At 42.5% G+C, this 14,269-nt stretch overlaps 1 protein-coding gene across 2 annotated transcripts in view; it reads right to left on the bottom strand.

The window, feature by feature from the left end:
* The window catches only part of ROBO4 (roundabout guidance receptor 4), a gene marked incomplete at its 5' end in the record, with an annotated part of 62,806 nt that overhangs the window by 41,266 nt on the left and 7,271 nt on the right, over positions 1–14,269 (bottom strand). Inside the window, 5 exons of one of the 2 annotated variants that reach the window (XM_081961078.1) lie at positions 3–141; positions 311–431; positions 1,277–1,434; positions 6,824–7,147; positions 11,844–12,093. In XM_081961078.1, the coding sequence (XP_081817204.1) occupies positions 3–141; positions 311–431; positions 1,277–1,434; positions 6,824–7,147; positions 11,844–11,910 (809 nt within the window). Of the gene's footprint in view, positions 1–2; positions 142–310; positions 432–1,276; positions 1,435–6,823; positions 7,148–11,843; positions 12,094–14,269 lie in introns of those variants that run through there. The other variant, XM_081961077.1, reaches the window with a different exon arrangement.

Raw genomic sequence — 14,269 nt, 5'->3', positions numbered from 1 at the left:
GCCTCCCTGGAGGGAGCTCTCCGTCTTCTTTATACCACTGCACAACAAGTTTGGGGTCTCCACGGATTCCACAAATGAACTGAACATTGCTGCCAACACTGGCTACAACATCACTGGGTCTCCGAATGAATGATGGCCTCTCTACAATGGAAGAAGTAGAATGTTTCCTCAATCCCATTTTGGCAGGCTGACAGTTTACAAGTGCCATCTTAAGGAGATGTTCATGCATTGTTCCAAATTACCTTAAATAATGGCCCTTCAAGTGCAAAACAATGCCTAAGTGAACTCTAATGGTTGTGGACTTTCTTACCAAAGACAGTGACCATGGCTGCTCTGCTCACTTGCTCCCCTACTTGATTGACAGCCAGACAGGCATACGCTCCTGCATCACTCTTCTGAGCATGGGCTACCAGAAGTCTTTCTTTCGAGAACTGCAGAAATACAGGGGGGAAGGGGAGAATTTGGAATATCAGAGGAGATAATGGCCTTATTGGACAGTTGAAGGAAAGAATCCTGATTTTTTTTATGTCTTGGAAAAGGAAAGTTTATTCTTCAAAGAGGATTTAGCAATATTTCTCTTTATTTTCAAAATTAGAAGAACACAATTGATAGGTTGAGGGTGCACAATCTCCAAAGTTACCTCAGCAATGCCTCCCAAAATTGCCTTTGTCTTAACATGTTGTGTGAATCAGGCTATGGCCTTAAATCACAGGTGTCACATTTATGGTGCCACGTTGCTGTCACATGACGTTTCGTGACAGTTTTCCCATTCGTGGAACTGCGTTGGGCGTGGCCTGCACATGGCACATCCAGCCCGTGGGCCACCAGTTTGACACCCCTGCAGGCTTAAACCATCATTACGGTTTGTGAGAGTATCACTTATCACATTAAGAAAGCCCTGGCATTTTATTAACTTCTGTTTGTAGTACCTATGATGTGATAATGCAGCCATTTCAATCCCACTGATTTCTATACATTTACTGTAATTGAGACTGCTAATCATCGCCAATTTGTCCCATTCATCTTAGAAGGTCATAACAATTAATCAGTGAAAAAAACTTGCCCCCAGTAGTTGTAGGTGCTCCAACACTGGATGTGTTTAAAAAAATAAATTATGCAACCATTTATCTGAAATGGTATTGGGATTCCTGCTTGAGCAGGGGGTTGGACTAGTTGATCTCCAAGGTCCCTTCCAACGCTGTATTCTGTTGGTCTGCCTCTAAGCAACTTAAATCTAGATGCTGACTACAATAAGAGGTAGGTTCTTGTTGGCTACCTCATAATGGCCACTTTCTGCACTTATGGGCACTCCATTCTTCATCCATGAGACAGTGGGCTCAGGATGTCCCAGTGGAGGGACACACTCCAGTAACCACGATTCCCCATTTGCCACCTTCAAGTCACTAGGATGAAGTCGGAATTCCTCTTCTAGGGCTACAAATAAACAAAAGCATTCAAAGATTATCTTCGATAGGTGGATTTTCACCCTCTTGCCACCGTTTTAGTTCGTTCTCAGAAACCTGAAGAAAAATAATAATTTTGACATCAGTGGCCAAGTTACTGGAATCAGGAAATAGCCTTCCAAGACTATTTGATGCCAGAATTGTTTCTGATCGGTAGACAAAGATCTTATAGGCAATGATAGCATCTAGTGAGCTTCATTTTTTTTTAACTCTGAAAAAAAAATGACAAAAATACAACAAAACAAAACATCAACTATTCCAAGATTAGTTGGTACCTAAAACTGATTCCCCAGCACTGTGTCCTCCTGTTTTAATTCTAAGGAGATCCAGTTCCTACCTGACTCTTGATAGTAAATCTTGAGGCTTTTAAACATTTGACAGATGTGCGGTATGTATTTATATGTAATAATTAATCAGGGTTTGTAATAACGTATCTTATTAAGATCAAATGAATTAAGTTAAATCCAGACATTTTGGAAAACCATGGTTCGTGGCTTGAAATTGTGTTCAGCAGGCTGTTGTGGCTTGCTTAGCAAACCATGGCTTAGCACATTTTAAATGCCATCAATTGACTTTGTCCTTAACATTGGGGATGAACCTTTCTGGAGAGATATATTCCTTTCAAGGAACCCTTTAAAAAGACCATCTTACTGGAGGTTATCCCCACAACATCCTGTAGCAATGAAACAAGAGCTGGAGTAGCTGTTGATAGGGAAATGCTTTCGTTGGTTTGTCTCCCTTAAAGATAATAATTGCCTTGACAGCCTGAACTGGAAAGGCAATCTGAAAGCAAAACCCTGCAGGGAGGAAAAACAGGGAATTCTTTATCCTTTGCCATTCAGCCTTTTTTTAATGTTGCCTGTTTCCTGCATTTGTTCCCTGTGGAGGATGTGAATCTTTTGTGATACAATCAAAACTCCAGGAGATGAGTCAAATGCTTATATGTAGGGTTCCTACCTTAGGATATTATTCTTCCTAGATATTTTTAGATCGCTCCAGCAGGAAGTTTCTAAAATCATGTTAATTAAAACGTTAATTGGCAGCAAGTATACCAAAAATTAAAACAGGAATGTCCAGCATGACCTTTATGTTCAAGAATGCCTTTGACCCTCATATAAATCTCATAGGTATTTTTAGAAAGTAACTGACGGCATCAGTGCATGTTTTGTTTGGAAGAGCATTCGGAAAAAGAGAGAAGAATGGCTTTCTAGAGGAGGGGTCCCCAATTTTTCCTGCTTTGCAGACCGGCAGTTGGGGGTGTGGAAGAAGAAATGGTCCCATGCAAGCAGCAGGCATGCTCACTCACCTGCCGCTTGTGCGGCCTGATTCTGAATGGGCCGCAGCCCAGTACCAAGCTGTAGTCTGGGGGTTGGGGATCCCTGTTCTAGAGGACATCCTGGAAAGCTGAAGGATCTTAGGAACAGCTCTTCAACTTGTCAAGCATAAGTCTTTGCAATGCTAAGCTACTGATTAGTCTAACATAGGGGTATCAAACTCAATTTCATTGAGGGCCACATCAGGATTGTGTTTGACCTTGAAGGCCGGCGGGGAGGGTGTGGACAGGGTGGGCGTGGCCAGCTTGACATCACTCATCCAGCCTCCGTTTTTGGCTGCGGTGGCCTCCTGGAGCCCTCTGCCACCAATAACGGAGCCCGGGATGGCCATGCATTAGCAGAGGGCTCCAGGAGGCCATTGCAGTCAAAAATGAGCTCTGAACAGCCCTGAACTCTGTTTTCACTGGCAGGAGGCCATCGCAGCTAGAAACGGAGCCCAAAGGGCCATGCACGGCCCTCATAAGCTCATTTTCACTGGCAGAGGCATCACAGGCAGGTCCTTCACTGTTTCCAGGGCAGGTCCACGAGTCAGATCTAAGCATCCCGTAGGCCAAATCAGGCCCGTGGGCCTTGAGTTTGATACCCCTGCTCTAACACATTATTTCTTAGTCTTGGCAGCTTTAAGATGTGTGCATTTCAATTCCCAGGATTCCCCAGCTGGCTTGGAGCTTCCTGGCTAGGGAATTCTGGGTGTTGAAGTCCACAAATCTTAAGGTTGTCAAGGTTGAGAGACATTTAAGAGAGGCAGAATTGTAAAGTTCTCGGGACAAAGGAAAAGCTCTGCATCTGAGTATGTTTGAGGCAGCTAAAAAGTGGCACTTTTTTAAAAAGAAAAAGAAAAACAATGTCTGGATACATGAAACAGTGTTTTTCATGTCTGCTGTCTGAAATATTCCAGGCTAGGATCCTCCCATCCCAGTTTTCACACATTTGTAGCCAATTTGCTCAAAGGGAGATTCACACTTCTAGCAAAATGCCAAAACAACATCTACCTCCCTGCTGATTTTGTTTGGAAGAGATGCATCACGAAGGAAGCTGGAAAAAAAATGGAAAATGCTGCCTTTGCTGACTCCTGGAGCGCCTGTTTGGCATCCTTTCCTGGCTTGGCCTGACAGCCATCCAGAGAGGGCAATTCTCTGCAAGAAATGTACCAAAAAGGCAGCTTCTCCTGGCACACTTGACTGCGCCTGGCTAGCGGAAGCATCTCCCAAGCCATCTTTACTTGTATGAATATTTATAGCTGACAAATATCACCATGAGCCTTCCTGACGGACCACGGGAGCTGAAGGGACTCCGATCAGTAATGAAGTGTTAATTGGAGAGACTCCAGGCATGCTTATTAAAGAAGAATTCTAATTGCATTAATCATTTGAGCTGCACAACTCTACAGGGGAGACATTTTACATGCCAAGGTGGAGAAAATGTGGACTGAGGGTTGTGTGGCATCCAGCCCATATCACAGATATGGTTGTGTGTGAGTTGCAAGGAAGTAAAAATGTAGCTTAGTGCACAGAGACCCACCAACACGAAACCCACACATACACATACGCACACACGGGGTGGGGGTGGGTGGGGGTGGAGAATAGATCCCATACCTTGTGTTCCAATTATTCTTTTAATTGTTATTTTCTGTCAACTGATTTATTATTCTTAATACATTGCTTACTCTCTCCCTGAGGCCTCTGTGTTATTTATTTATTTCTAGAGAAATTGCTACCTCGTTTTCTTCATTGCAAAGGAGGGGAGAAAACAACCAACAACGTGGCTTATAAAACATAAAGCAGATTTTTTTAAAAAAACAACAACACAAAAACAAAGTCGCTGAATTTCGTTAGCTACATTTTTAAAAAATCTAAAAAAGCAACCTCCCCCACTTAAGATGTGGAAAATGATTCCCCTGAAGAACCAAATTCAAGTTCATTTCATTTTAAGTAGGGTGGGAAGTCCTGTCTTGGAGCAGAGAGTTCCACGTCCAGGGCCTATACACAAAAATCATCTTCCTGTGGATTAACAATGACCCAGAAGGAAAATGCAAATGAGATGCTAAAATGAACAAAGTAACCATATTTTAATTAGCCAGCTCCCAAGTTCTTTAGGAAGTGAAATAGCTTTAATGACTTGTCTTAGGGCTACGAGTGTTCCATAAGCTCAGAAGCCTCCTGGCTGCAAATTGGCAGAATTTAACTGAGAACAGAAAGATGCTGCTGTATAATTTGGGGGGTATTGCTTTTTAATGGCTTGACTAACTTTCTCCGCAGGTTGGAGAATTAGTAGGGGGGATGAAAGGGGACTTCAGGTGCCATGCACCTTCTGCCTGATTCTAAACTCTTTTAGTACCTTTGGATCTCAAAACCCCTGAAGGTTAGGGGGGAAAAACAGCCATGCAAACCTGGGAACAGAGAGGGCCAAAATCTGGGTTCGTCTCTTAGGACAGGATTCTGCCCTGGAGTGAACTAAGATTGAAGGTGACAATTTGAATAGAACATAACAGAATTTCCAGCCCCTAAAACACTTGGATGCATAAAATGTACTTATTTGTTTGTTTATCTAACATATATGCTGCCCACCTCACCATCCAAATCCATTATCGTAACTAATATTGATTCGGTAGCTAGATGAACAGATTTGTCAGCCAGATTGCTCCACATCTCACATATCATGTTGCAGAGTTTAGCCACATTTAAAGAGATAAACCTCATTTGAATCTGACAGTAAGAGGTTTAAACAGAACAGATCAGAGTCACCGGGATATTTAATTAAGTGTGGAATTAGCATCGGCATAAAATGGACAGCACAGTAAGGCACGTGTGATGGTTTGGCTGGTTCCTTCACCATATGGGCAGACCCAGGATTTGAATCCCTTTCCATTCCTGATGGATGCGTATCAAACCGTGCTAGGCTCATGGCTTGGCTTAATTTAGCAACAGTGATTTGATTTAAGTATCTAACAGGATGGTAAGAAATGTGAGGGCTACTTAAAAAGATTTTGTTGTGAAAGGACATGAAGTCTGCTTGGTTGCCTGTATCCTTGAGATGCTGCTTGATTGCCTCTGTTGTATGTTCTTGCCCCACCATGCACCCTTGAATGAAGGAAATGCCTTATGTTTCTGGTGTATTGTTGCAGCCCAGGAAGAAACAAATTGGTCAGTGTAATGGAATGCACGGGTGACCTCGAGGAAAAGGAAGAAGAGATGCTGCCTAGGAAAACATCAGACAGGAGACAGGAGCCTCCAGTGGCTAAATGGTCAGAGAAAGAAACTTAGGAAAGATCCATCCTAATGGAGCAAGTAGTTAAAAGTGGAGCTTGGGAAGTTTGTACTTTCAGACTTGCTAGTTTGTTATTGGCCTTCCCAGGTAAATCGGACAGGAAGCGTGACTAGGTGAGCTAAATCTACTCTATTGCATTCACAGAATATCGTAAGTTTGAAAGTACAAACTGCCCTCCCTCCACTTCTAACTGCTTGCTTTATTGGGACATTATTGCCATGTGCTGCCTCTTATCTGACCATTTCCTTTGCCACGTCTCCCAAGGTCTTTCCCACAAATCATTACAGGATAATTGAAGGAGGGGCTTAATGAAGGAACTTAATGAGTTTGTAAGATGTTCTGCATTTTATCACCCCAACCTGCTGTCTTTGCTGACCTCTTTTGAGAGGCCTAGTGAAGGGAAAGTAACCATTATGCAATTAGGGTGGGTCCTTCCTAAGTTTCTTTCTCTGGTTATTAAGGCACAGGGGATTCCTGCCGCTCTTGTCTGATGATTTTTTTTCTTCCCTTTCTTCAAGGTCACCCACGCATTCCATTACAGGGAGAGGAACCAGAAACAAATGGCCAACCACTGCAGTTGATACACAGCTGTCTCTTTGCCCTGGCTAAAACGATACAGAAAAGACAGTAGTATCTCTTCATATTGAATAGGCTCAAAAGAAACAAACTCAGCCCAAAGTGCTGGGATGTGATATAAACAAGGCTTATTCCTGAATATTACTACTACTGCAAATACTTCAGGAACTTTCAATGCCTTACCTTCTAAATAGAGTGATGCGTTTTTACTCATGGCTTTACCCAGATGATTCCTGGCCAGGCAATGGTATATACCCTCATCTGATTTTCCCTTCTCCTGGCTGAGTCGGAGGAAGAAGAGGGACCCATCTGGCAGGAGGGTAGGCTGGGAAGTAGCATCATCTTTGCTGGGTTTCACATACTTTCCGTTGCGATACCATTCAATGGTGGGAGCTGGATTTCCATCAGCACGACAGTTCAGGGTAGCTGGTTGGTCCTTCCGTACCACAAGGTTGGAGGGATGATCAAGAATCTGTGGGGCAAATTCCACGGAGCGAGACCTTGAACCTGGAAGAAGGAGAAAGGAGAGGGGAAGCAGAAACATATTGATCATTTCCCCCCCCCCCAGCCAATCTCTTCCCTTCTCCTTGCTCTGCTTATTGCTGTTGATGGTAGTAGCATCATCCCCTCTGTCAAATTGTTAAGAGTTCCATTGTGATGGCAGTCTCTATTCCTCTGTTAGTCTCGATGGGAAGAGCTGGGGTTCATTTTTGTTCCTTACTAACTTTCAGTCCTTCCTCCTTTATTATAGATTGTAGATTATAAGATTGTGGTGGTGAACAAAGAGCACATTAAGGTTATTAAGCAAAAGCTTTACCTCTGAATAGTTGCTGCTGAGAGGTAAGAGTTTTTAACTAGAGATTTGATACTGAAAGGGAATGACGGACAGGAGATAGGACCTTTCGGAAAAATTTAAGGACCCATGTATCTCCATAACTTATGAATTACGGTGTAGCCAGACTGCTGCCTGTCTAACTTGATTCCCATGGTTATTATGAAGTTAGATGTTAGTTAGATACAGTCTGAACTTGAGGGAGGGGTCAAGCACATCATCAGTCTCGAGTCCCTTTGTGCTCACAAGAGATCTAAATCCAGCTCATTGTTGATTCTTATCTATCACCAATTTGCTTTGACCATTAGTAGTTCAGGTTCTTGTAGAGAGCTTTAGAATACAATAAACTTGCCTACTGGACCGGAGTGCCCTGCGCACGGTCACTCATGCGCTGGTGACGTCTCGCCTGGACTACTGCAATGCTCTCTACATGGGGCTTCCCTTGGGACGCGTCCGGAGACTGCAGCTAGTTCAGAACGCAGCCGCGCGGGTTATTATGGGAAGTACACGTTACTCCCACGTAACACCTCTCCTGCGCGAGCTGCACTGGCTACCTGTGGCCTTTCGGGTGCGTTTCAAGGTATTGATCACCATCTTTAAAGCGCTCCATGGCAGTGGACCTAGTTACCTGCAGGATCGCATCCTACCACACACGTCCCTGCGACCTATCCGCTCACACAGAGAGGGGCTCCTCCTGGTGCCGTCTGCTAGTCAATGCCAGCGGGCGACACCTAGGAGTAGATCCTTCTCTGTGATGGGCCCAACCCTCTGGAATGACCTCCCCCCTGACATTCGAACTACCACCGACCTCCGTTCCTTCCGGCAAAAGTTAAAGACTCACCTATTTCAATCAGCTGGCCTGGCACTTTCTTAGTTCTACCTCCCGGGGATTTATTCATTTTAATTGGGTTTGGGGTTTTAAAAAGTTTTTAATACACTATATACTATATTTAATATTTATTATTCTATGTACAGTCTTGCAACCTCCTCCACCTACGTATTTAATTATTTAACTGTTTTGTATGTATTTTATAACGTATTTTAGTGACTGTACACCGCCCCGAGTCCCTTTCGGGAGAGGGGGCGGTCTATAAATATGAATAATAAATAAATAAATAAATAAATAAAAGCTCTCTGGCTCCTGATTTCTTACGCTTGACATTAAACATTACAAGATCATGGATGCGCCCTTGAATAAGATGGAGAAAAGTGGAGTACATTTATAAGAAAGTTAAAGATGAAGTCCTGAGATAACAACTGTGTTTTTAGTGTTCCAAAGAATATTATTAAACAATAACCATTTTTTTTTTTAAAAAAAGGGGGGAAATACACATCTTTAGCCTTCACGCAACAGGATTTAATGAGAGCGGGTAAAACCTCCCTCCATCTTCCACCACTTTGCATGCACAATGATATTCTGTGCATATGAATTCTCTGAGAATCAAACTCTTTGTTATCGGCCACGGTCATTCTTCTGGAACTTCCTCTGCAAAGCTTCCTGACATTGTCGCCTTGGAGGAGACTGAGAGTCATGGACCACCAACCACAATGAAAAGTCTCACGAGTATTTCAAATACAATAGGCTCCCGCTGTTCCTCTAGTCCAGGTGCAGCTCATTTTCCCAATCATGACTTCATAAAAATTGTCCTTAAGTCTACCACAATGCTTAAAATGACATTTTTTTTAAAAAAAAAGTCATCTTTTGAAAGGATGCGCTTGCTTTTCTTTCTTGGCAATAGCATGGAGAGAAGGAAATAGCAGTTCAGTTTGCCAAAAGGTAAAGGACAAGCCCATGCGTACCTATGCGTCTTGCCGTGTATATGTGCATGTATGTTTGTAGATGTTGCTCAGGGCCTAGGCCACAGCACATACTGACAGATACAGGGACCCCCAAAAGTAGTAATCTAAATACTTCTGCCTACTTATTGTAAAGATAAATAACTTTTTACACCAATCCAATATGGCACCCAGGACAAATTCTGAATGCTTGAGTTCCAGAATCACCCTGGTCTAAGGCAGGGGTGTCAAACTCAAGGCCTGGGGGCCAGTTGCGGCTCCCTGGGGTGCTTAGATCTGCCCTGCAGGGCCACCCTGGAAACAGCAAAGGAACAGCCTGCAGAGCTTCTGCCAGTGAAAATGGAGTTCTATTTTCGCTGGCAGAGGGTTGCAGGAAGTTGTTGCAGCCAAAAATGGAGCTTGGGAGTCTGTTTTTGCTGGTAGAGCGTTCGGGCCACCACAGGCACCCCCGACATGAGTGATGTCGAGCTGGCCATGCCCACCCCACCCACCCACCCCGAGATCAAACACAACCCTGATGTAGCCCTCAATGAAATCAAGTTTGACATCCCTGATCTAAGGAATATAGAAGGACTCCTTTATTAGTCTCCAAATCTTAGTGTCAGCTTTTTGAGGTAATCCAGACAAGGAGCACATCCAGCTCTAACTTTATTGTAATTTTACATTAACAGAATCTTGGAAGTCTGGAAGTACATCTCTGCCCCCCCCCTCACTTTTACAGTGCAAGAAAGTAGGGAGTGTCCCTTCTGAGGTGTTTGCCACAACCACATTCCTTCTGAGGACTCACCTGCCTCTTGTCTGCCTCTTGTCTAGTTTGCAGCTCTTCCTCCTGTCTCCCAAAATCATGCCCACATACCATTACACAGAGGAGAAGAGTAAATGAGCAGTTATTTTCATAAATGCAAAATAAATCAAACTGGGGAAAGAATACAGAGGTAAGCTCGCTTGCCAATTCAATAAAGTTTGCTGCCTGAGATTTTGAAAACTAGGTGGGGCCCTATCTCTAGTCCATGAACAAATCCAACTAGAAACAAGCAATGAATCAGGATCCTCATACCACCTAACCTAATAGGCAGTTCTAGTTAAAGGATATGAAAATAATGTGTACAGAACATGCTGTCTTTTAATTTTAAAAAATCAAGAGAAATAGACAAAGTCAATCATAGTTTTCCCAGTAGTACAAATATGCAACTTCTATCTGTCAAATGATCAAGCTGGTAATGTGAAGTAAACTGCAGCTATGATAATATAATTTTGGTTTGGTGTATTGTATGAATACACCAAACTGGACTGGAGACTAAGACATATGAAGAACAGTTGCAGGAATCGGATGTGTCTAGTTTAATGAAAAGGAGGACCAGGGGAGACATGAAAGCAGTGTTCCAATATCTCAGGGGTTACCACAAAGAAGAGGGAGTCAAACTATTCTCCAAGGCACCTGAGTGTAGAACAAGAAGCAATGGACAGAAACTAATCAAGGAGAGATCCAATCTAGAACTAAGGTGGAATTTCCTGACAGTTAGAACAATTAACCAGTGGAACAATTGCCTCCAGAAGTTGTGGGTGCTCAATCTTTTTTTTTTTTTAGCCATAAAGTTTTTTTTCCCCTTTCAAATTCATTCCCAAATATAAATGCTTATAATTGCTATTTAACCTTTGTCTATTCATCATTAGTCTCTATAATTATGTTTACAAATATATATAATACATTTTGGGTCTCAATCATTGGAGGTTTTTAAAGAAGAGATTGGACAACCACTTATCTCAAATGGTATAGGGTTTCCAGTCTGAGCAGGGGGTTGGACTAGAAGACTTCCAAGGTCCCTTCTAACTCTGTGATTCTATATTCTAATCTATAAACCATAGTCCATGAATTTGTGTAATAAGTGTTAACCCAGCTAATACAAAGGAACAATTCTAAAACCATGTGTTAAACAAACCACCATTTTGCAACCACTGATCCTCTTCCATGCAACCATGCTACAAGCATTGTTTTCGCTGGTTTTAGAATTGCTGGAATCTAAGCTAACTTGCCTTATGAAGTATTGGGTTTTTCTGATGCTCAGGATATTAAAAACTTGTTTTTCGTGGTAAGAAACAAACAGCAGATGGCAAGGAGCTGCCATCTCTGCTTCCTGCTGAGTTCCGGATTATGGATTGCAAGGGCCCAGATGTCACAAATATATAATGCCCCAAATACAGAAAACGTAAATGCAAAGTGCCCAACATAACACAGAACAATTGATTTAGAACTGAAATTATTCTACTTCATGCCTATAACAGCACAGAAACCCTTTGAAACCTAAAGCACCTGTAAACACCATGCCGTAATATCAATTACATCAAGGGAGAACAAATTTCGTGCGAAGTTATTAGGATGCAAGGAATATGTAAATTTAAGAGCTGTTGAGAGTTACTCATCTATCCAAACTCCCTAGATTCCAGATTATGGAACCCAGTGAGCTTTCTGCTCAGTTTATAGCAAAACCTTAAACACGTGGACTCAGAAGCAAGGAGAGAGAGGATTCTTTTTGTAGATCCATGAGATTCTACCCATGAGATCTGTCCACTCACCTTCCATTAATAGAAGCGATGCCCAAATCCAGAGCCTTGAGGGCTCAATGTGCTTTTGTCTTGACATGGTTGCCTAGTTGCTGTGCAGATGTCACCCAAAGAGAGTCACTGGATGAGACCCTGTTCACTGCCGCCGCTCCATTGTACCCCCAGAACTTTTAGGTTGTTTAGTCCCACACACATCCCACATACACCAAGTTTCACCCACTGCAAACAGTTCTCCTCAACTCCTGAGTCCATGTACGTATATTTTTCCTTTCCTGGCTACCGGATACAGGAAGGGGTGGTACTGGGTGTGAATTTCAGCTGCAGCTATCTTCCAACTTCAGTTTGAAAGCCCAGCTGCCTAAAAAATCACACTTTTGCGCAAAAACGAGTCTACGCACAAGCATTCCAGTTAATTCCTGCTTCACAGTGGGACCCTGTCCTATTTTTAAACAGAAAAAAACAGAACTTTTCTCCAAGCAGATTGTTTTACTCTGGTCTCTTCCCCTTCCCATTTCCCTTTCTTCAATTATTTCTACTTCAACCCTGTTTTGTGCCTGTAGGCCAAACAATACTGTGAAAATGCAAATGGTTCTGTAGCACAATGGGTTCTAATCGTCAAGCTAAGCACTTTGCCAATGTAAAAATCCAAACTATAATTTCATACCCTCCTCCCCAAAATCTGGATTCTTCTTGTTTTACTCAAAGTGTAGTAGGCATTTACAGTAGGCATATGATGAGACTAAGGCAGTGATTTGGTGGCACTCAGAAACACAACAGGGTCCGGGATTTGATTATATAGCACTCACTTATCTCTAAATTGTAGTGTGTCCTACGTTTCAAAATGTTAATATATATTTACTTTTTATACAGTAGTTGGGTATACACAGTGCAAGGTACAATTACATGATAATGTCAGCTGCCTGAAAGCTTTGCTGGTTCTGAAATGCACTTCTCATGAACCAGTAAGATGTTCATCAAGATATAATCACACCCTTTAAGAACTGTATGAAAATATGAGGCTGTTAAGCATTTTGTGCACTGCCTTTAATTCCAGAACAACCTTTTCCTTCGCAAGACACAGATCCCCTAGGAATGTTTGCAGAATAGGATCATAAAGTCAAAATGGGATCCACAGTGGTGCATTCAAAGTTCCACTTTTCTTTAGTGTGTCATGCATAGCAATAGCAATAGCACATATATACTGCTTCACTGTGCTTTATAGCCCTCTCTAAGCGGTTTGCAGGGTCGGCATTTTGCCACCAACAATCTAGGTTCTCATTTTATCACCGCAGAAGGACGGAAGGCTGATTCAACCTTGAGCCAGTGAGAATCGAACTGCTGGCAGTTGGCAGAATTAGCCTGCAATACTGCATTCATACGACAAGAGGGTGATGTGATGGCTCATGATTAAAACAATGAGCTTGTCAGCCAGAAAGCTGACAGCCCAGGCTCGAGACCCAAGTGCCACGTGACAGGATAAGCACCGTTACTCACCTCAGCTCCTGCCAACCTAGCAGTTCAAAAGCATATAAATAGGAATAGATAAATCGGTACCACTTTGGTGGGAAAGTTACTGCATTCTGTATTTCCATGCTGGCCAAATGATGACAAAAACATTTCTCAGACAACGCAGGCTCCCTCAGCTGAGAATCAGAAATGAGCACACAATCTCTAGAGTTGGTCATGACTGGACAGACAAAACCTTTAAAGCTTTACATGTAACAAGAATCAGCCTGTTTAGTGATTAAGGCACTAGGACAAAAACCAGGAGACTGTGAGTTCTAGTGTTGCCTTGGCATGAAAGTTGGCTAGGTAACATTGCGCCAGTCACTCCCTCACAGCCCAATTTACCTCACAAGTTTGTTGTGAGGAAAATAGGAGGAGAAAGGAGTATTATGTACGTTCACTGCCTTAGGTTGCTTATAAAAATAAAGGTACGATTTTTTAAAAAATAAACTCTAAAGAGACGCACATAAGGGGACGGACCGACAGGCAGAGCATTGATTGTGCCATTGTTTTTGTCATCTTGTCATCTTGACTTTTTTTTTATCATATCCTGTAAATATCTCTGGATTGCACCAGGTCCACAGAGATTTTAAACACATTGGTTTATTTGTGTTGTTTTTAGTTCTCCGCTAAGTTTTAATATAATGCCTTAGAAAAAGCCAGAGTTTGCCAGGAATGTAGAGCTCAATAATAGTCGGATGCAACAAAGCAGGCAGGAAGTGTATTTGAAACAAACAAACAGAAGGAGAGAGAGAGAGACAGAGAGAGACAGAGACAGAGAGGCTTAAGAAATAAGAGATTAACCCCCCAAAAACTACATTTGCAGCATTATGGATAAAGACTTAAAACAAGCATTCATGGGGCTTCTTATATCAGGTGAACAGCCAATAGACACTGAATTGCAAGAACTGGTAACTTACTGAGTGTGCAAA

This window comes from Natrix helvetica (assembly GCF_964273705.1).
Source record: "Natrix helvetica genome assembly, chromosome: 8".
Classification (NCBI taxonomy): Eukaryota; Metazoa; Chordata; class Lepidosauria; order Squamata; family Natricidae; genus Natrix; species Natrix helvetica.
Note: the sequence above shows the minus strand (reverse complement) of the source record. Positions and strands in the feature narration are given on the sequence as shown.